At 39.4% G+C, this 19,674-nt stretch overlaps 3 protein-coding genes across 4 annotated transcripts in view; 2 read left to right on the forward strand and 1 right to left on the reverse strand.

The window, feature by feature from the left end:
* The first annotated feature begins 1,370 nt into the window (after positions 1-1,370).
* Positions 1,371-10,822, forward strand: NDUFV1 (NADH:ubiquinone oxidoreductase core subunit V1). 2 transcript variants are annotated; one of them, XM_075217319.1, is made up of 11 exons: positions 1,371-1,523; positions 2,849-2,960; positions 5,373-5,452; positions 5,549-5,719; positions 6,932-7,115; positions 7,191-7,380; positions 7,800-8,012; positions 8,556-8,722; positions 8,914-8,995; positions 9,653-9,798; positions 10,625-10,822. In XM_075217319.1, the coding sequence occupies exons 2-11, from the start codon at positions 2,865-2,867 to the stop codon at positions 10,706-10,708; spliced, it is 1,413 nt and encodes a 470-aa protein (XP_075073420.1). In that variant the 5' UTR covers positions 1,371-1,523; positions 2,849-2,864; the 3' UTR covers positions 10,709-10,822. The 2 variants fall into 2 exon arrangements, with proteins under 2 accessions (XP_075073420.1, XP_075073419.1); XM_075217318.1 differs by having other exon boundaries at positions 1,458-1,533.
* Positions 10,728-17,490, reverse strand: NUDT8 (nudix hydrolase 8). The gene is made up of 5 exons (XM_075217321.1): positions 17,346-17,490; positions 15,661-15,908; positions 14,175-14,307; positions 12,655-12,732; positions 10,728-11,116 (listed from the first exon to the last, which is right to left on the reverse strand). The coding sequence occupies exons 2-5, from the start codon at positions 15,900-15,902 to the stop codon at positions 10,895-10,897; spliced, it is 675 nt and encodes a 224-aa protein (XP_075073422.1). The 5' UTR covers positions 15,903-15,908; positions 17,346-17,490; the 3' UTR covers positions 10,728-10,894.
* A 22-nt stretch (positions 17,491-17,512) lies between these two features.
* ACY3 (aminoacylase 3) overlaps positions 17,513-19,674 on the forward strand; it is a 69,062-nt gene continuing 66,900 nt past the window's right edge. Inside the window, exon 1 of the mRNA XM_075217320.1 lies at positions 17,513-17,627. The gene's annotated coding sequence lies outside the window, so the exon portion shown is untranslated. The remainder of the gene's footprint in view (positions 17,628-19,674) is intronic.

A 19,674-nucleotide genomic window follows, 5' to 3' on the forward strand; every position in this document is an offset into this window, starting at 1 on the left:
TGATTTTATAGCTATATAGTGGTTTACTTAAAATAAAGCAAAGAACAAACCTGACCGACTTGTATACTAAAATACATAAATTTGTGAGACACATAGTAGGACACAGGGCCTACAGGAGCCTGGACTAGAGAGGGGAAGAAGCCGTGACTGGAGAGGGGTGGGGCCAGGATTAATCTATAAACCACCCCCCCTAAAAGAAAAGTCTAGTTCCGCCCCTGCATACAGAGTGGCAATACCTTCCTAATTTCCCACCTGTTGGAACAAAGCTGTCTCGATCGGGATGACAGGACACAGCACTCAAATCGGGACTGTCCAACTGATAATAAAATTCTCAAGATTACTTAGCCCAGACTCTTAGTCATAATTGCCAACTTTGTATTGTTCGCCTCTGGACACGATTCACCGCAAATTGCGTCCTTGAAGCTCCCATCGGGCAGGATACTGGAGAATTGCCTGCTCTCCCGGGAGTCCAGGAAACCTACCTGGAATTCAGGCGTCTCCCGGAAACCTACCTGGAATTCAGGTGTCTCCCGGACATTCCGGGAGAGTGGGCAAGTATGCTTAGTCCATATGACTAAAAACCTGCCTTCAGCCATGTGCCCATACAGGGAGGTGAGTATACTCCGAATAGATGTTGTCCCTGGTGTTAAAAAAAAAAAAAAAAAGCTTACATGAACTCTGATTACACAAATAACAAATATTCATACCTTGGAACTCTAATCCACATTTTGATCTTCAGGTGCCTTAGGTTAAAGTAGCATGGTGCACTACACTCATGATGCAGAAGGCTTATGAGCCTGCAAAAATTATACATTTAGCATTGACTGTATGATTAAATAAAAAAAGAAAAGATAAATAAATTGATATAAAAGGTATAGTAAAAATATATGGTGGAGAACCATAGTATGACAAAACATAAATATTTTATGAGCACAGAATGTCAAAATTAAATACTGTGTACATGAAAACAAGCTTTCCACTATATACTTCCCAATAGCCAGTATATAACGTTACATTCATATGCCCAATTATATAGGCCTAATATAATCATATAGAATCATAAATATTTAACAAGCACATAAATCAACACTTAGTGGCAAATCACAAGCACAATACCCATACATGCATGTCACCCTTTGTCACTCAACTAAATATTTTGAAAAATGTACAATTTAGCGCACGTGGAACTACAAGACCCAGCATGTCTTGTCCATGCTTCAGGTTTACAAACCCCTGAGAAGATATAATATCAATTCTGAGACAATATAATTAATTTTATTTGTTGTCTTGCTAATGTTGTATGTTCAATTCCTCAACCATGTTGCTGGTAATTATACAATCTCAGTACATAATTACAGTGTTCGTATCACATCATCACAGTCATGCTCTCTAAGGGCTCCTGCCCGATATAAAGATGGCCGCCCCATACCGATGGCGTTGCAGCGTATGCTGCCAAGTACCCGGAGTGACGTTAGGTCTCGGCACTGGAAGAGGAGGAGTCTATCAGTGGGCCGCTACTGAAGGTGACATTATGTAAACATTTTATAAGTTTGGGGGGCATTATGCAACATTTTAATGTTGGGAATGGAACATACTTTGCCATAGTAATGGGTGCTGTCCTGGCAGCTATACTGACACAGTAAATGGGACAGGATGACGGTGTCTGCAGATTTCAGAGTATACATATGTATTATCCACATAGCTACACCTACGTAAATTTCTTCTGAATGGACTTATGGGCAATCATATGGAAAGGCGCTTGGCCTTAAATCCGGCATGATGCCGCCCGTGAATATAATTTATTGATATATATGCAGGTGTGTGCATATCCAGGATCAACTACCCCCGATCTGTTCGTGCTCCCCTTCCCTACTGTGTTGCATCTATTTGACTTCAATATATCTAATATCTTGTATTTGGGTCCTTTATGGTACATGTAATTCTGTATTTTGTGTATATTATAAGGTTTCATGAGCTGGTATGGTAACATTTACCAAGGTCAGGGCATTGTTCTATATGCACTAGAATAAGGTGTTGCTCTCCCAGAAATGTCAGTTATGCCTATTGCCCTGGAGTTTTTGGTATAAGAACGTATTTGTATGTGGAAGGTCTATGGAAGCTATCTTTTGGGCTGCAGCGGACAACTTTCAGCTCTGATAATATTAGACTACTGCTGTCTGTTATTTGTGGAAAATACAGCTTATAGTTGGAGAGGAAGGGCATGTACCTCCGGAATGGCAGGGGCACTTTCTAAAGCTGGGTACATACTACACAGTTTTCATCCAATAATCGGCTAAATCAGCCGACATACGACCTCTCGTTCAAAAGTCGGGTCAGTGTGTGCAGTGACACGATGGTCGAAAGTCTGCCCAAATGGACGATTATCGCCTCATTTGGTTGGTCGTACCGTTTAATATTTTCGTTCCAATCTCGTTTCCGTTGTGTAGTGTGTATAAACTTCCGACCGATCTACTACAGTGAGTACGAAATTACAGTCATTGCTCCCGACAACATGGCTGTAAAAAGTCGCTAAAGGGACATCCGCTCTTCCCTTTATCGTCCTAAACAAGGCTAGTGTGTATGCAGTCCATGGATCGAGCAATCGGAACATCGGTCGCATGTAAAATCGCTTGGCATAAAAAGTTGGTCTAAATTTCTGTAGTGTGTACCCAGCTTAATTGTAAGTGAGCTCTATCTTTTTGAGGTAGATCATCTTGTGCTTTTAGTAGCCTCTCACTCATGCATGTTCTTTCAAGTTTATTATACTGTGTAAGGCAGCTATGGCAAATTAGCTTGTGTATTCTTTGCATACTTATTTTTTTTTTTTTCACCACGATATGTCTCATAGGCCATCTCCTGCCAGAATGATGCTGTCTGTCCGACACATCTTTCGTTTGTCCCTTCCCTCTCCTGCTCCAGCTGTCACTTTTGCAAGATTTAACTCTACAGCACCTGAGCAGGTAAGTGAATTGTTTAATTACATTTCTTTTTTTTGTGTGACATTTGGAGCTATGAGTTCGATTCTGACCAGGGCACTGTCTGTGTGTAGTTTGTATGGGTTTCTTCCCACACTCCAAAAACATACTGGTATGTCAATTGGCTTATGACAAAATTAACCTGTGTTTCTGTCCTTGTAGTATGGAATATAGATCATAAGCTCCAATGGAGCAGAGAATGACACTTTTATGTAAAGTGCTGCATAATATGTAGGCTCTATATTTATAACAATGATGGAAAAATAAAATAGTATACCTGGATTTTGATTCAGTACACTACCTTGAATGGCCAAATTATCAGTATGCATTGGATACAATGCATACTTGGCATTATCAAGGTAACAGTTAATGTTTTGAAAAATGGACATACCTTTTGGTTTGTTCAGCAAGAATAGGCATACATTTTATAATATGTAGGCTTAATTTACTTTTTCTAATTGTTACAGCTTACAAAATACTCTGCTGCTCAATTTCTGAAACTGCCCCATTCTTACATTAACCATCTATGTATTACTCTGTAAATTTTATCAATAAATAAAGGCATTAAGCATCTGGAAGTAGTGGGGGATTCCTCCCTCATTGGTGGGCGAACCTTTTACAGAAAAAGTACGTCTCACACTCCATGGGGTAAATTTATCAAGCTGCGGGTTTGAAAGAGTGACGATGCCGCCTATAGCAACCAATCAGATTCTAGCTGTCATTTTGTAGAATGTACTAAATAACTAGAATCTGGTTGCTATAGGCAACATCTCCACTTTTTCAAACCCGCAGCTCTACACCTAGGACACCATCAACAGCAACATTTTCTATTAGAGATCATCACTGCTGCATAGAGATAATAAAGAAGATATTGAGGAGACAATTGTGGCCAAATATAAACACTGCAGTCTCACACAGAAACTACCAACCTTTTTTCGGCCACACAGGCCCTTCAACATGTTATGTCTGTGGATCTGTAACATAACTGTTTAATCAATGTTGTCTCCTTGATATGTTCTTTATTAGCAACCCTTTTAAATCAGGTAACACTGGGTGGGGGTGAGGGGGGGGGGGGTGTTTTTTCCGCTTGCCATTATGTTAGCTGTTATCTATGCAATTTTAGCTTGGCAACACTTATTGTAGTTTAACATATTTACTTTATTGTTTTGGCTATTTTATAAATTTAGCTTTTGACCATGGAATTTAAAGGTTTTTTGTTTGTGTGGGTTTTTTTATTTTTTTTTATTTTAGGCGCATGGATCTCATGTTGTATGGATATTACTATTTTATTGGACAATGTTGTAATTGTAGGGAATTCTAATTGCCCTAAAGGCTATTGGTGTAACGGGCAGGCCACCACAGCAAAGATAATTTTTAGAATTGCTACGATAGTTTGATGGATAAATGAAAGCCCCATCAAGTAAATAGCTTTTTAGGAACCAGTAATCTCTTATATATGTACAAATTAAGGAAATTCTGGGAATTGTGATGTACAACTTTAGACCCTTAAAACTGAGCTCATAATCTTCCCTCTTCCCCCATTTCTCTCTCTGTCGCTAACCTTTCACCCTCCTCTGTTCCTTTAGTCTGCTGCCTTGATGTCATCTTTTACTGTCTTCTCCTTTACTCCCTATACCAGGCCTGTTGCTTTCACCTTTGTAACACTGCCAGGATACAACCCATTCTCACCCTAGACACAACCAAAACTCTTATCCACTCTTTCGTTATTCCTCAAATACTGTAACCTCCTTCTGTCTGGTATCCCTCTCCCTGCATCTATCATTCCTCAATGTGATGGCAAAATTGATGTTTCCTCTCCTGACTCCACTCTGCCAATTGGAACTTCTCGCCCTCACAAATAGCCTTCACCCAAACTTTCTGCTATTTCCTCTGATCTCATCTCCTTATACCCTTCCTCCCGCCCTCTCCATTGTGCAACCGTCCTGTGCCTTGACTGTCCAATGGTTACCAGCTCCTCCTTGATTTTTCTCATGCTGCTCCACATCTATGATATGCTCTCCCACAATCTCTCTCTCCCAGCCTTTAAATGCTCCTTTAAAGCACACGCCTACTTCATGTTAAGCATTCCATTCTCCCACATAATTCTTCTCTTGACTGGACAGCCTGCCCTTTAACATACCGATTCCTCCCACTAGACTGTAAGCTCTCAGCAGCAGGACCCTTCTTCCTCCTGTCTTCTTGTATGTTACCATCTCCTCAAGATTTACGATCTTTTATTTGCTTCTTGTTTGTCTCTGATTTTGGTATTTTAGTTTGTTCAATATTTTGCTTGTTGTTCAACTACATCACATTTATAATGTGTACAATGCTGTGAAATATTGTGGTGCCCAATAAATATAGTGCTGTAAAATAAATCTCAATTCTTTATCTTTCCAGGCACCAAAGAAGACAAAGTTTGGGCCCTTAAGTGATGAGGATCGAATTTTCACAAATCTATATGGCCGTCATGATTGGAGGTAAGCTAACATTGTCCTATACTCTACATCTTACCATTTATTGTCTGTTCTCTGAAATATTGTTACCTGACCACTAATGTCCATCTATTTGTGCAGGTTGAAGGGGGCTATGAGCCGTGGTGACTGGTACAAGACCAAGGAAATTCTACTGAAAGGAGTGGATTGGATATTGGGAGAGATAAAAACTTCCGGCCTGCGTGGAAGGGGGGGTGCTGGATTCCCTACAGGACTCAAATGGAGCTTTATGAACAAACCATCTGATGGGCGGTAAAGTTCTGTACTCTCTATGGGAGTTCCAAATTAGTTATTTGGGCCTGCTCTTAAAGGTGCAATCCCACATAGATATTTATAACCACTCGTTTTTTCCAGGAGTTTCTCCTATAACTTGGTTTTCCCTTTGCGGAATTGATTTTTGGGGGAGATTATTTGGTTGCACTGCAGAAAAAAAAAATTCTAAATCATTTGAAACCTTTTGGCTTCTACTTGTTCCCAGGAGAGTGTAACCTGATCTTGGTCTCAGTCAGTCACCAAGCTCCCTGGTGGCCACATGACCAGAGAAGGGGTTGGGTGGTTATACAGTGTATGTTCCAAAGCCTCTCTGCTCCATTCCTCGTATGTCATATGACTGTGGTCGCCATGGTTATCACACGACACCTAGCAAACAGTAAATCGTGAATAGCAGCTTGAATGAAAACCACAAATGAAAATCAAACTCCTCCATGCATCATCAAGAGTAGTGTCAAATAATCAATGTTACAAAAATAATGTGGGCAGGTCCAGTGTTTCTAAATATCCCTGCACAACACGGGTCTCTTGTCTTGTTACTTTCTCTATTCACTTTTGAGCGAGAACTAGCTTGTCATTTATAGAATATAGAGTCCAAGTTCTCATTAAAATACTGTTTAGAGATTACCTAACAAAAATCCATAGATTTAACCAATTCGTCCAATTGTGGGCATAGTTCGTCTTTTTAAAGTTTTGCCTGAGAAAAGATTTGTTTTGTAAACCCTGCTGCCCAGTGTTCTTCTCTTGAAAGGTATAGGGAAGAATGGAGGGTTGTTACTAGAATCTAGAAAACATAGAACCCTAGAAATCTGAGATTATGTCAATCTGCTTTTTTCGAGCCATAAGATTTTAACAGAACAACAATACTGTGAATATGTGGAATATTAGTTAAATAGTAGCTGTAACAACCCATTATACAATGTAAACATGTGCACTTTAGGGGTCCTTTTTCTTTTCCTCTGGCTAATCAGTGGTCTAAGTGGGCTGCCATACCACCACTTCTCCTACGGCCTTCACTGTAAAATTATGAAATTCCATTCATTTATTTTCCATACCGCCACTTCTAAATTTTCACTTCGACCACTTCAATCACAAGGATATCTTTATTGGGATAGGGGCTTTGTGTGGACAATGTACATATCTTGCTGTACCTCTGCACTATAAATAGAATGTTCCTCCTTGTTAATATTTCAGGCCAAAATATCTTGTGGTCAATGCAGATGAAGGGGAACCAGGGACCTGTAAGGACCGCGAGATCATGAGACATGATCCCCACAAGTTGGTGGAGGGTTGTCTGGTGGCTGGTCGCAGCATGGGTGCAAGAGCTGCTTACATCTACATCCGAGGAGAGTTCTACAATGAGGCATCCAACCTACAGGTACTCACCTGGGCAGGGTAGGAGGCATGCATATAAAGATAAGGAACTTGACCCATGACACTGTCATTGGAACAGGTGGCCATCAAAGAGGCATATACTGCAGGACTTATTGGACGCAATGCTTGTGGCTCAGGATTTGATTTTGATGTGTTCGTGGTGAGAGGAGCTGGAGCGTATATTTGTGGAGAGGAGACCGCTTTAATTGAAAGCATTGAAGGAAAGCAAGGGAAACCCCGCCTCAAGCCTCCTTTCCCTGCTGATGTTGGTATGAATTTTGATGTTTCAATTTTTTTTTCTTTCTTATTTAGCATCTATGCCTTTGTCTAACAGGGACACTGATACATGGAGCTTCTGTGGTGACTGCTACTGACTCGCCTCTCGTATGTGTACTGCTATTTGATGGCTTGATAAACATTGCCTTTTGTTACTATGGTGAATAAAAGGGCTTTATAATTGTTTCAAAGCATTCATAGCAGGACTTGCCTGCTTAGGGCAGCAGTAGAGATGAGAATTACTGGTACTGAAATATGTAGGAAAGAGACCATACAATTCCAGATATCTTGAGTTATGCCCCAATACATAAGTGTTGTCACACTTCAAGAAAACAATCTGTGTTGCTCTTGGATATAGAAAATTACATTTGTAGCAAATGGTTGACAATCGGTGTCTTAACCTTTCTTCCAGGAGTCTTTGGCTGCCCAACAACTGTTGCTAATGTAGAGACTGTTTCTGTGGCTCCCACCATCTGCCGGCGTGGAGGCTCCTGGTTTGCCGGTTTCGGTCGGGAAAGAAATTCTGGAACCAAACTGTTCAACATCTCCGGACATGTGAACAGTCCGTGCACTGTAGAGGAAGAGATGTCTATCCCACTGAAGGAGCTCATAGAAAGACATGCAGGTACTGGGGTGGAAGGGTTTTAAGAAGTGGAAAGGGTATGTTCTATAAAGGCGTTGAGGGGACAAGTGATAATTAGGGTAAGCTGTACTAACAGTCTGGATACATGGGACCTTTTTATGTTATAAAGTGGAGAAAACTAAAATAGACTTTAGATTGAGAAATAAAATAAAAAAAATGACAGTTTCAACTAAACTCTACACACTATAAGGGGTTATTGAAACTTTTATATTAATGTTTTGTAGAACTTTTTGCCAAATGTAGCAAGGGTACTTCCATGTCTTAGAGATGCCTTTTCTTCAAACATTACGATTTGCAAAAGTCCAACAAGTATGCTATTATAATGTTAGTATATAACTATATCATTTTATATTCGCCTAGTGGTGGCAGCTTACTGATATTAACACTTAAAAAATCAAATTAAAGGTTCTCTGTGCAAGCCTTTATAAGCAAAAAGTGCAATACGAAGTGAAGAGAAATCTATTTGCAATTCATTGCGGCCCTATGATTTTTGATGACTGTGTTTGGAGTCTTTCCTTACTATAGGTGGTGTTATCGGTGGCTGGGATAACCTGCTTGCTGTAATTCCTGGAGGCTCCTCCACCCCTCTCATCCCACGTTCTGTCTGTGACACTGTCCTCATGGACTTTGATGCTCTTATACAGGCACAGACTGGTCTTGGCACTGCTGCATTAATTGTAATGGATAAATCGGTAAGTGTTCTTTTTCTATTTGACCTCTTAACTTGTGCAGTTAATAACATGTCTCTGGAAAGATTCCTGAAACTAAGCACATCCGTCACTGAGAGTGAGATGAGTGGCACCCTTGTAAGCTATACCATTTATCTAGTATAGTGCTAACATTACCTAGGTTTCTTTCATCCCTGCTATGCTCTCTATTGCAGACAGACATTGTTCGGGCTATTGCGCGCCTCATCGAGTTCTATAAACATGAAAGCTGTGGTCAGTGCACGCCCTGCAGAGAAGGTAGGATGTTATCTCTTTCTGACTTTCTTTTTTTTGGAATCGACAAAATAACGCAAAGCTGTGTGGTTGATTTCTGCTATGCTATAAATCCGCACATTGCATGAGAAACTTGGAATAGTGACTGTGCAGTTCATTTTGTGAGGGCTATGTAGAGAAAAAGATCTATCATTAGGATCTGTATCTGTCACCTGACCTCATCAGGAAACTAATCCTGCCTGTGCTACACTCCATCAGAACCTGATTAGCCATCGGGCGTTTATATCGATTATTGGGTGAATGCTTTTTGTCGTTATCTTGGGCTGCTTTGTTGTCTGTTTGAAACAATTTATTATAATTATTATATATAATTGGTGTTCTGACCACTGAAGCAATTACATTTGACAAACCCAGCACTGGGACTGATAATTATAATGCAGTGGTGAACAGATACAACAGTAGGCACCATTTCATCCAGCTATGCCCATTGGATCCTTCTGCATGAATAACTGGTTCTCTTTCTAAAGGCCAAATTCACAACTTTTAATTTGGTCCTTCTTTTAATTAAATCCTCAACTGTTTTGAGGGGTAAGAGTGTGTCAGTAAATCTTAACTTTGTTTTAGCTGAAACTGTAAACATGACATTTGTCCACCTCTTACACCCTTGTAACTTTCCTCCAGGGGTCGACTGGATGAATAAGGTCATATGGCGTATGTGTAAAGGAAATGCCCGTGAAGCAGAAATCGATATGTTGTGGGAGATCAGCAAGCAAATCGAGGGCCACACCATCTGTGCATTGGGAGATGGCGCAGCATGGCCTGTACAGGTAATTCACTTATGGGGGTTATCTCTTAACTGAACACCCAATGCACCTAAAATTTTGACATAAGAAATATCTGCCCTGGCATTTGACTTACCATTAACTGTACCATATCTATGTATTTAGAATAATCCTCATACTTTAGGAGTGACAACCCTCTTAACAGGCATGAGGCACATGCCAAAACAAACTGGAGTGTGGGAATAGACATGTGCTGTCTAGTTAGAATAAACGCTCTGCGTTTACACTTGTCAGAGGTAATCTGCAGAGACCTGCGGTATACATAGTAGAATTTAACAGTTGGAGCATGTTCTTATTTCTGCAAACTTCACAATTTAAGTATTTCATGTTGGGTACATATTTTAAGAGGGGAAAAAACAAATTGATGTTTGACATATTAAAAGTGGGTGTGCTTTAAGTAACCATTCTGACTTAAGACCCCCACCCTCATCATTTCTGTATGTTTGAGCAAATATCCAAAATAAAGGCAATTGAACATCTGCTCGGATCTGCAGTTTTGTGGTGTAGCTTATAAATAAAATGATCTGCTCAAAATGTCACTTATTTATATGAAGCCACAAGTTGCATTTAAAGCTGTAGTCATTTCTTTTTACTTTGCACTCTTTTTTATCGTACTAGATATAAATTGATTTTCATTCGCTGCAATTTTATCTGTAATTGATTTAAAGTGTCTCATTTTGTTCAAGCCTAAAAAAAAAGAAGCGCAATTGTGGACTAACTAGTTAATACCTATTTAAAATATACCATCTTCTCGCCAATACAAGTGGACTTGGTCACTGGCTATACACTAACGTTAATAATCTTCTTGCAGGGTTTGATCCGCCATTTCCGCCCAGAGTTGGAAGAACGAATTAAACAGTTTCATGCAGCAAAGAGACAGCAGGCCAGCAACTGAGTGGCCAGGAGACTTAAAATGATGTAATGGAATTTATTTTATTTAACTGAGGAGCAAAGTAGAGAATGAGAACCATGTGATGTTTGTGTTAATAAACCTCAACGTTCTAAGCTGGCTTCTCTTGTTCAAAAGTTTTTGTTATAAACTCCATGGAAAGTCTTTTGGGATGGATAGCAATTGGATGTGCTAGCGCTTGCGAGGTCCACTGAGAATGCTGCTGTATGAATTTGGGAACAGCAGGGAAAGTGCAGAGTCTGTCATCATGGCTGTGAGTCCCCACACCTTGTGTCCTGGCAGCCGGAAGACGGGTAGAGTGTAGGAGTATCGACCATGCTGGCGGAAGCACGTATACCCGCGGGCAGAGCTTGTACATGCCAGAGACAGTGGGAGTGTGAGAAGAGACTCCACCTGTGAAAAACCATGACATTGAAATAGGAAGGTCAATGTGAAGAAATGAGAAGACATAAAAAAAAAACCCTGTTAAAGTTCAGGTTGTAGCTAAGGTGGAATGGACACAAGCCTGGTTCATTGAGAATTTAATATGCTTTCAAACTGCAGTCCTGCAACTGCATCGGGTTTGTATTAAGTCAGTGCGGAAACTTGGAACATAACTTATCAGATTATCATGGCAGCATCCACATACGTGAAGGCAGTGGAATGTAAAATAGAATCCATTAAATATAGAACTTTTTTATTTTTACTCCAATGGGGGACTCTGGCATTACTCTGGAGATAATCTCCACCAACAGGCAATGAGGCATATTAAGAATAGCACAATTCCTCAGATGCTAGCTTAACCCATTGCCAGGCAGGGTCAGTTTACATATAGCAAAGAAGAGACGTACAGCTAGGGACAAATAAACCATACCAGAACACAAGTCCCAAAAGGGACACTCTGTGCGAATAAATCACTGGCTTCTGAGAAACAGATTAAAGGATAAAATATACTGCGCCGGCTTGGGGACACTGCTGTTAGGCTGGGTTTATCCCCAACATGAGTCAGGGCTGAAGGAGAAACTTGGTTGGCAGAACAATTGTTTACACAAAAGTTGAATACTTTTCACAATATGCGAGTACTTTTAAAACAACAGTTCCTTTTTACTCTTCACTGGGTTTTTAGCAGTAAAGTAATTCTTATATACAACATACAGTTAAAGGATTTTCAGCACTACTGCAAGATCACTGGAACTAAACCCCCAAGATAAAAACACTTATGCCTCATCGTTGAAGTTTGAAACCTTAGTGTTGTTCACAAATTTTTGCAATAAGGGTGATGCTGTGCTATACGTGCAGGCAGAAAAGCAACAAAAACCATGCTAGAAAGGCTCTTGTCTGAATGTAAAACAAAAAAAACATTATGGTGCAACATATATTATTGATAATAGGACAGTTATTGATGAAGGTCATTGTCTAAGAATGCAAAGGACTTCCACAGAAATACAGAAGAGTGGGAAGTAAATGGTGAAATTACACAGGCCTCTGTACCCTAAGATAGGGCTGTCCATCTGCCAACCCATGAGGGCCATCTTCCTCCTCAAGTAGCTGCTACCTCTATTCCTCTTAGTGAATCATGGCCGTACTACACGGGCTAGATATTGACATAGCCTAAGTATTAACTCTTTATTATTGTACAAATGCTAAGCACCTTTTTCCCCCCAGAATAAGATTCTAGCACAGCATATTTTAATACCTTTTTTGTCATAGCATATGCTATATTTAACATTTCAATATAAAACAATTTGACCCCCTTCCAAGGACAGCAACAGTCTACTATACATATGGTTGTTTTGGTTTTTTTTTGTGGGTGGCTGGGTTAGAGGTCACTAGGCACGTGTTTCCCCAACCAAGCCCCTGTGCCTATTTCATGTAAACAATATAGATACAGCTTGGCATGAGCACCTGTCTAAAACAATATTAAAATTAATCTCTATGTTTGCATTACTAACCTCTTCTGGATTGGGATTTGCTGCCAGGTCCTCCAGACATCCTATATATGCTACAACGGGAACTATTACCATTCCTGTCTGCAAGAATAGAAAGAAAACTGTTAAGTGGAGGAGCTGAGTAAGTGTGTCTTTCCTCACTAGCAGCAATGTCAATTCACAGCACTCATTCAATGCTTTAACAATGGCTGTGACCTCGGTATACAATCATACGTTTATCAAATCTGTAATGATCGTTTTCAGGAGAAAAATGCAAGTAAATGCTGAGTAACAATGTAATATATCAAGTAGGTAACAGAGTAACATACTGCAGTTGCACAATATATGCTGTGAGGCTGTACATTGTTTTGGACACCTGCCAGAATATGGTAGATCTGCCTACACAAGGTTTATGATATATTTGTAGTTTTTATTATTAACTAGCAGAATACCCGGCGTTGCCCGGGATTTAAAGAATTTTAAGACACAACTGTGTTACAAAGTGTTTCTCTGAGTTTGAAGAGACCAGTTACTGGATGAAGCGGCATTAAACCATTCCCAATATTTAACAAATGATCAGCAAACTGACCGACCATTGTGTTGCCATGCAGAGAAACTCTCATATTTGTGGTTAGTCTCAAAGTGCGAACATGCCTGCAAAGATGTGATGATTTAAGGCATGCATTAATTTCATCCGCCATTGTTCCTTTTGGAATGACCGGCAATGTTTGTCGAAAATCTCCAGCCAATACAACAGTGACTCCACCCATTAGTAAATCATTGCCTCTTAAAAATTGAAGTGTTTGATTGAGGGCCTGTAAAGCATTTTTGTGTGACATGGTGCATTCATCCCATACAATGACCTGACATTGCTGCAGAATCTGAGCTTTTTCTGTTCGTTTAGTGATATTGCAGACGGGAGTTTCACTTCGGGCCAGATTAAGCGGTAACTTGAAAGCTGAATGTGCTGTTCTTCCACCAGGGAGCAAAGTTGCAGCAATTCCAGAAGAGGCCACAGCAATAGCTATCTTGGAATGTACTCAAATTTTAGCAAGTAACAACTTGATGAGAAACGTCTTACCAGTTCCTCCGGGTGCATCCAGAAAAAATATATTTCCCCTTTTTTTTGGAACTTCTTCCAAGACATTATTCCAGACATTCCAGAGTTATGGTTGTTTTCGATGATTTTTAGGTGTTACCCCCCTCGCCACCCCCACCCTTAAGAGTGCTAGGGGTGTCTTGCCCCCACAATATTTGTTGTCAGACTGTAAGTCATATGTGTACCAGGTTTGGTGTAAATTGTTCCAGACATTCCATAGTTACGGTCGTTTTCGATGATTTTTAGGTGTTACCACCCCCACCCCGTAATGAATTTCAATTTTAAATTTTTTTAGTTGCCTCCGTCATGTTTTAATACACTCGTATGCAAAATTTCATGATCTTCGCTTGAAAAATGTGGATTTGTATAGAAAGACAGACAGAAGGACAAATTTTCTCTTTTATATATTAGATTTCTGTTATATTCTGATTGTTCTTTTTCTTACCCAATCCGTGATTGGCTTCATGTGGCCCCAGACGGTGTTACGAGAGATTGCCACCCCAAGTTCTTCCCGTGCCTCCCTTAATGCTGTCTCTATGACATCTCTGTCTGATGCATCACACTTTCCTCCTGGGAAACTACATAATATAAAATATATACATATCAACTGCGGTGTGAATGCCTTTGTGAGATGATGATGGTGTTTTAAATGGTTTACTCGTCAAACGATGGGAATTAATCTCATAGCACAAAACATCTTGGCTGCGCAAGTAGAATTTAAACTAAAAGAGGGACAATACCCTGAAAAAACCTCAGTAACAACAGAGCAGCTGCCAATTCTAATTATTGCACTTATGGCCTTGCAGAATGATCCATGATTTGGACATAAATGTCCTCAAGATTAAAAAATGTTCATGACTTAATTGAGCCTTGCATAGTACAGGTGACTGGAAATGCTAGATACAGTTTTATAGTCTGCACAGACTATAGGTATATCTTACCGATTGACTGATTCTGCTCATTATTATCCTTATTACCATCCTTTAATATAGTACCAACATATTATGCATCACCTTATAATATGAGAATGCTTAGTCATTCACATCAGCCCCATTCTAAATTCTTAACCACAAACACTAGGGTCAATTTTGTTACATGTCAGTTAGCCTACCAGTTTTAGGTCTGTGAGAGAAAACCTATACAAGTCATACAAACTCCACCTAGTTGATTCCCTGGTCCCAGTGCTGTGATGTAGCTATTGATAACCACCCTTCTGTCTTTCACCATGCATCCAATAATATTGTGTGTGGACACAGATATGTCCACACAACTTTTCTCCTGTTGCATTTCAAACAGACCAAACAACAAGCAATATCACAGCATAGAGAGATCCATGGGCAGTTACCTGTGGGGAGTTTATATGTTCACCACAAATCTTCATGCGAGTTTGGTTTAATTTTCTCCCATGGTCCAAAGACACAGCTGGTATGTTATTGGGCTTCTGACTAGATTGTTCATGGTGTTTGTGTGCGTGGGGTAAGGAAATTAAATTGAAAGCTCTACTGCGGCAGGGACGGATGTGTCTGAGTGAGACAGGACAGTGCTGCAGAATATGATGGAGCTATACAGAACATAATTATCATTAAAAGCTACAATCTGGTATTCCACTTAAGCGCTAAATGAGGCCTTCTTTCCTGCTACCTTAGTTAGCCATTAAAGTTATAATATCTCTTATATTGGAACCCCAAATGGGATGCCAGAGTCTGTTTTTGGGGACCCCATCATTTTCAGACATAATGCAACATTTTTGGGAGGGAGTTCTAAAATAATAGCTCAATGTTACATTTTTGGGAGGGAGTCCCAGCTTTAAAAAAACAAAAGCTGAGCACAACTTATCTATTATTATGTTGTCTAGTATGCTTTTATTGTACTCACCTGGATTTTATAGATCAGAAAAGCAGAAAATAGTCCTGCCATTTTATATCACCTACCTGACATCTCCCTTATGTCTTCCCTTCAGCTTGGAAGAGCGTAAGGTGTACAGAAAGGAGGGAGCACCTCTGACGGTGCATAGGGTCACCAGAACACCAGCTGATGCCTTCTGGGGGAGAGGGGTTTTGCTTAGAATCTGACGACAACGTTTCTCTGTCTCATAGGAAAGGGCTTCAGTAGGCAAATGTTGGAGGTTCTTAGTGCAAAGGCCACGAGAGAAAAGGGATGGACGTAGAAACATTGGATCCTGCAGGATGAAATCACAAACAGTATATGGTTAAAGCCCCATAAAGGTTTGATGTTTTCGGGATAACTGAGCAGTCAGCTTCTGCTGTGTAGATGGTCAGATGGTACAGCTGTAGTGTGTCAGTTTCAATGGCAATCACAAATTATTACAAAGCTTACACATAGTCCCTATATCTCCATTCAGTTGGGTGACTAACTATAGCATGCGTTGAACAAAAAATAGGAATGATCTATGATTAGCTCTAAATGAATGAAAATCTCCCTAGAACGGTTTGGTGTGTACATAACCACATAAGTTACAATGACAGCAAATGTCATACTCACGCTGCTGTGGAATCCAACAATGAAACCATTATTTTTTTTAAGGCAAAAATTTTTTAAAAATCTGCTTTATACTGCAACTAAACCAGAAAAAATATTTTGACATGGAGACCGATTTGCATGGTTGTCACCTTCCTTGAATTATAGAACAGGATTTAATTATTTTAAAAAAAAAAATTACAGGTTGACCACAACATGCTGTTATATTTCTGTGAAACACTGTACTACATGCCTAATCCCTGACTTCGACTTCATTTCACTCCTAAGGGCTTGTCCATGTATCCATGACACATGATGTGCTGTGCTGTAGGATTGTGGCATGACGGCACACACCATATACACAATGCATTGAATTTTTTATTCTCAGTATATACAAAGTTACCAATTCTGAGAAACTTCATCATGGCATACCAAGTCAGCAAAAGCAGAACTGAGGTAAGTGTCAATAAAATAGAGGCATGGAAACCCATCATTCAAAAAGGAAGGGAAAAAAACAAAGGATTGTTACTTTTCAGTGATTTTATTATACACAGACATGATCACTAATTGTATCTTCCTAAAAATGAAACAGTTTAAGGAGGGGAATGTCTGAAATATTGTGAGGAATGATAAGGATCGTTTTTCTACCATTTAGCACATTCTGGAGTATACTTTGTCTTGAACCTTGTTGAAGCCTTATAGAAACATGATTGGAAACAAATTAAGTGTTCTAATGTTTAATTTTGTACTTTTTTGGTTGTCCGTGTCAGTATGTGGTTTATATAACGTTCCTCGTAATTAAAACATTTTGAGATTAGCCTTTTAAGAATTATTACATGGATCTGCCCTAACATGCTTTCTAGTATTGTAAATTAAATCACCTAGGTATTTTAGATAAAAACGATAGTTATATTTTTATTATCCTTCCATAGTTACAAGGACAAATTCCAGAACACGTCTGTTTAATTAGAGAAACACCCAATGAATCTGCCCACTGCCTGTCCATAGCACAGAAGAGTGACGAGACAAACATGTTAAATAACAGAAGTAAGAACATGACATGGTGACTTGTGCCAGTCCTGACCTTCAAGCTCCTGTTATATACAGAGGGGTCTCCCTATAAGAGGACGTGGCTCACCTATAGCCAGTGTCCGTAAATGAAGGTCAGGAAAGCGATCTCCATAAACCAAAACAGTTGCTATGTACTGAGACCTCAGTACATGTATTAACTAGTTCTCTTCATCCGAAGGTCCTTCTGACATCACAGGTCATGTGACCGCTGTAGTCACATGGTGCACAGGGGAGGCGGCTGCTGCTGCTGCTGCAAATGTAGTAGTTCCTGTTTAGCTGCTGGACGTAAAGGAGAAGTAGAGCAGTGTTCTAGCAACACACATTGCACTAATGCTATTGAATGTAAATGGTAAAAATAGTTTTCCCTGACATTATTTATGTGTGAGGTGGTTTTCAGGCATTAATGAATCCCAGGGAAGAGTCTTGTATACAGGACACATTGAAGTGTATTAGCTAGTTTACATGCCATCAATTTGAATATTCCAACATTGTGAAAGAGTACTCTCAAAGTTGCATTACCTATGTTTTTTAGTGCAAACACTTAAATAAATACTGTATAGAGAATATAATTATGTGCAATTCTATGTAACACAGGAAAAGTAATCCAAATCAATATTCACAGTGTAGATCCCCTTTTGTAGGAAAACGTACAGAACACCAACTTGTGAATGTGCCCTCGAAGAAATCAGACCAATGTTACTCCTTTCAGCACAGTGTTTTCCCTTTAGGTATTATGCTTACTCTGTGAATTTTGAATTTTGCATATATTATAAAGATGTTCTTTATGATCTTCATTAAAGTGATGTCATGAAAACGAATTTCCTCTGAAATTGTGAGCAGGCCAAAAGATATAAAGCAAAACCATCTAGTGTATTACGTTCAATATAAAAATAAATTCCTTTATTTCAAATACACGACATAAAGTCTTCAAAATTAAATGAGACATGCAGGTACTCCTGCCAGATAGGAATAGATGATAGGCATATCACAACAGATGGTAATACAGTCCTGGAAAAAAGATGATAACCCACAGCCTTCCTAGATGTAGATTTCCAGGGTAGGTATACCGGATAAGTGAAGTACTTGCGGTGCTCCGATCTGACTGAAAACTGTGCATGAGGCTGTGCAGAAGACAGCAGCCATCACATAGCATTGCCCAGGACTCAGAAGAGGCAGTGAACTAAGCTGCATTGAGCTGATAGACAGTTTAAAGTAAAACATGCAGTTAAAAAGTGAATTTATACTAAAATGAATAAAGCAGAATTCAAATTCACTGAACAGACTTTAAATTTCCTGTCTGCACATCTATCTCTGGTGAAGCAGAGCAGGATGATTTACTGTGGTCTCCTGGAAGCCAGCATTCTATATTTTTTTCAACAAGGATTACATGAAAAAGTTCGGTCCCTGAAAGATTTATTCTTAGTTATGCAGATCACCAAGCAAAACAAGCTATTTATTCATTTTACTTGCTATTGGGCTTTTGGTTTACTTATACTATAAGTAGTATAATTATATCAAAGTAAGTGTAACCAAATGTGAAGACATATATGAGGTGAGTGTGTGTATTTAATAAAATGAGAAGGGGTATACAGATTCAAAGCGGATTCCAGTGGTTGAAAAAGTTATTTTTTTTCCTGCCATTGTAGTTTCAGTGATAGACTAAATATAAAAGTGATCTTATTTTGTTTTGTTTAACAAAGAGTCAACTAAATCCATCCATCCATCATCTGAAGTTAAGAATTGTCCACTTTAATTAATTTTGCCTTTATATTGTTTCAGTCAAAATAGCAATAGGTTATAGCTCTATCTATATTAGACACGGAGCCGTAACTTAGAATTCTAGTGCCTGGGGCGAGAAAGACAAATGCCGCCCCCCTAGCCCTCAATTTTAACCAAATGAACCTAAAATATTCCTAAATTGCGCCCCCCTTTAGTGTTGCTCCCTGGGCGATCGCCCCTGTCGCACAGCCCTAGTTACGGCCCTGATTAGACATACACATATTGACAAAGCGTTTCAGCAGGATGTGTCTGTCACTAAGTAGGTTGCATGTTTCCAAGAATTAGCACTATTTATTCATCATGGGAAATTAACTATGGAGTCCAATTATTTTTAAGAAGGCTGTTAATAATATAGTAAACTGCAAGTTTTGATGTATATCCATCAATAAACTCAAACACATTTCTACAAGGCAAAATACAGTCATTCCTGTGGCCCAATGAAAAGACAAAATACTTTTCAGTAAAGAATTAGTTGGTTGGCCACAGTACTGCTGCTGACTAAATAAGAGGAAATCTGCCCTCCAGTGGTGAAGCTAGAAATAACGAAGGCCTGTAATTTTGTAGTGAAGTGCATAAGGAATGTAAAGTAGCTAAATGGAGAAATTATTATTGAGCAT

This window comes from Mixophyes fleayi, chromosome 6 (assembly GCF_038048845.1).
Source record: "Mixophyes fleayi isolate aMixFle1 chromosome 6, aMixFle1.hap1, whole genome shotgun sequence".
Classification (NCBI taxonomy): domain Eukaryota; kingdom Metazoa; phylum Chordata; class Amphibia; order Anura; family Limnodynastidae; genus Mixophyes; species Mixophyes fleayi.

Coding starts and splice junctions, on each gene's coding strand:
- NDUFV1 (XM_075217318.1), top strand. Junction 5,453..5,548: donor TATGGCCGTCATGATTGGAG/GTAAGCTAACAT, acceptor CTATTTGTGCAG/GTTGAAGGGGGCTATGAGCC. Junction 9,799..10,624: donor GCGCAGCATGGCCTGTACAG/GTAATTCACTTA, acceptor ATCTTCTTGCAG/GGTTTGATCCGCCATTTCCG.
- NUDT8 (XM_075217321.1), bottom strand. CDS start 15,902: ATGTTTCTACGTCCATCCCTTTTCTCTCGTGGCCTTTGCACTAAGAAC. Junction 14,308..15,660: donor AGACATAAGGGAGATGTCAG/GTAGGTGATATA, acceptor TATATTATGTAG/TTTCCCAGGAGGAAAGTGTG. Junction 11,117..12,654: donor CAAATCCCAATCCAGAAGAG/GTTAGTAATGCA, acceptor GGTTTTTCACAG/GTGGAGTCTCTTCTCACACT.